We start from the raw sequence: 2,864 nt of genomic DNA, 5'->3' as shown, positions 1-2,864 counted from the left end.
ATGGTATTTTCCACCCAAATAGCAAAAATAACATTCTATATAGGTGTGCCTTGTTGCATTTATCAAAGTGGCTTCTGTAGGGCACACAACACTGCCTTTGATGTTGTAAAACATTCCAGTGATATCTCTATGTTGTTGCTAAGGCTTTCAAAAATTTTTGGAATTTTGAGAATGCATGTCTTAGATTACAACTGTTAATGACCGAGCTATAGTGCTTCATTTTTACTAGCATCACCTGAGGGATTCTCAAGCATTAGTCCTGTCAATAATATAACATTGGACAGAGGAGATGATATCACACTAGAGTGTATTACAGTTTCTCCTGTTGTTAGTAAGTATAACTGGTTCCATAATGCAACACAGAGTGTTTGCTGCCCTTTTGGACAAGATGCTAACATCACTGGTAAGTTCACAAATATTGATATCTTTCAAAACATGGTTTTGTGCTTTTGTAGAATTGCTACAGCGGGACACTGTTTCACGTGTTAGCCTGGTTCCTAATATTGCACTTACTTCAGTCAATGCTTCTCATGGTGGTACATATGAGTGTATAATATCCAATGATTTTGGAAATGAAGCACTCAGTACTAGTGTCTTCATAAGACCATACTTTGCTGAGCAGCCACCTGACAATGTCTACACTGAAGTTGATGGGAATGTGACTCTGGACTGTAATGCTGAGTCTTATCCTTATCCAAGTTTTCAATGGGAGAAGAAGAATGATGCTGGAGTATTTGCATCAATGTCAGGAGAGACTGGTAGATACCTCATGTTTAGTTCAGTTACTACTGATATCATTGGAGAGTATCGCTGTATAGTTACTGTGGATGAGCTGGACTCCTCCATCACATCCAATGTCACTGCTGTACATGGTACATTAGTTTGTTGATAATTTTAGATACCTGCACTTATTAATCAATTAATTTTTTTATTTTTTAATAGTATCACCTCAGAATTTAGTGACCGTCGAACCTTCAATGATAATTTCTGAGCCTTCTTCAGATGTTACTTTCACATGCAACACTACAGCAGGGCCTAACAGTAAATTTGTATGGCTGTACAATGCCACTAGTGTAGTCTGTGATGATTGTATCGAAACATTTGAAGACTTTTTATCTCGTAAGTATCAATTGAAACTATTAATAGAAAGCCTGAGGCTAATAGCTTGTCCATAAGGAGAGAAAGCATGTATGATTTTTTGTTTTTTTTGTTTTCAGGTGTAGATAACTTGACTAATATGACACTAGTTGGTATTGGTCCTGTCCTTACTCTTCGTAACATTGATTCATCAGTTGGTGGTACTTATCATTGTGCTGTTATCAATGGAGCTGGGTTTGATATTGAAACTGCTAGTCTCTACATTACTCCAACTATTGTCACTCATCCAATGAGTGTCAATACTCCTACTATGATCCCTAATATTGTTCTATCATGTATGGCTAATTCTTTTCCTGACCCTGAGTATCGTTGGGAGAAAAGCAGCACTAATGAAGGACCATATACTGAAATAGCTAATAGTGAAGGCTCTACTTATGCTTTGGGTACTGTTGTTCATTCTACTAATGGATACTATCGTTGTGTTGCATATACTAATGTATCTAATATCATCAATGAGACTGCTTCTAATCCAGCTGTTGTTACTGGTAAGATATAGTATAGTACCTTAATTACCTTTATAATTTTTCTACATTACATAACTGCTGTTTGTTTATATAGTATACACATTTTTTTTGTTTTATTCTGATAGTGAATCCTCTTGGCAGTGTCATGATCTCAGTCAGTAGTGCCACAGTCAGTGGTGGTGACAATGTAACCTTTACATGTACTGCTGGAGGAGGACCAGGAAATACTTTTTCTTGGCTAGATAGTATGAATGTCTTAACTGATGGAGGACGATTTATCATAGTAGAATCATCTTCCAGTACACTTACTATTACTGATGTAATTGGAGCAGATTTTGGCAGATATTTTTGTCAGGTATCAAATCTTGCTGGAAGTGGTACTGTTTTTACATCAATTACAAGTATGCAATCTACAATTAAAAATCCTACAATTATAATTTGTTTCATTCCTCACTAGCATCGCCTGAGGGATTCTCAGCCATTAGTCCTGTCAATAATATAACATTGGACAGAGGAGATGATATCACACTAGAGTGTACTACAACTGCTGGTCCTTCTAATAAGTATAATTGGTTTCATAATGCAACACTGAGTGTTTGCTGTCCTTTGGGACAAGATGCTAACATCACTGGTAAGTTTAGAAAATTGATATCTTCAAAATAATATTTTTTGTAGAATTGGTAGAGCAGAGAACTGTTTCACGTGTTGGTATGAGCTTTGATCTTGAGCTTACTTCAGTCAATGCTTCTCATGGCGGTACATATGAGTGTGTACTATCCAATGATGCTGGATATGAAGCACTCAGTACTAGTGTCTTCATAAGACCATACTTTGCTGAGCAGCCACCTGACAATGTGTACACTGAAGTTGATGGGAATGTGACTATGGACTGTAATGCTGAGTCTTATCCTTATCCAAGTTTTCAATGGGAGAAGAAGAATGATGCTGGAGTATTTGCATCAATATCAGGAGAGACTGGTAGATATCTCATGTTTAGTTCAGTCACTACTGATATCATTGGAGAGTATCGCTGTATAGTTACTGTGGATGAGCTGGACTCCTCCATCACATCCAATATCACTGCTGTTCACGGTATACATTAATTTGTTGATAATTTTAAATAACCACTTATTAATCAAATTTCAATTTTAAAAATCTATTTCTTTTTTCAGTTCCTGTTGGTCCTCCTATTTCTGTGGAAGGAGCTGCATTGACTAAATCCTCAATAAATGTTGTTTGGCA

General features: G+C 36.6%; 1 protein-coding gene across 1 annotated transcript; it reads left to right on the top strand.

Annotated features, from left to right (window-relative positions):
* Positions 1 to 229: 229 nt before the first annotated feature.
* LOC109589248 (hemicentin-1-like) lies at positions 230 to 2,859 on the top strand (the record flags this gene model as incomplete). The annotated part of the gene is made up of 8 exons (XM_020005357.1): positions 230 to 403; positions 456 to 872; positions 943 to 1,119; positions 1,218 to 1,643; positions 1,748 to 2,023; positions 2,080 to 2,253; positions 2,298 to 2,714; positions 2,795 to 2,859. Coding segments are annotated over 8 exons (2,126 nt in total), but the record flags the coding sequence as incomplete, so codon positions are not given.
* Between the last annotated feature and the right edge of the window lie 5 nt (positions 2,860 to 2,864).

The sequence above is a fragment of the Amphimedon queenslandica genome, unplaced genomic scaffold (assembly GCF_000090795.2).
Source record: "Amphimedon queenslandica unplaced genomic scaffold, v1.1 AMPQUscaffold_11498, whole genome shotgun sequence".
NCBI classification, from domain to species: domain Eukaryota; kingdom Metazoa; phylum Porifera; class Demospongiae; order Haplosclerida; family Niphatidae; genus Amphimedon; species Amphimedon queenslandica.
The sequence above is the reverse complement of the archived record's forward strand: the minus strand, read 5'-3'. Positions and strand labels throughout refer to the sequence as shown.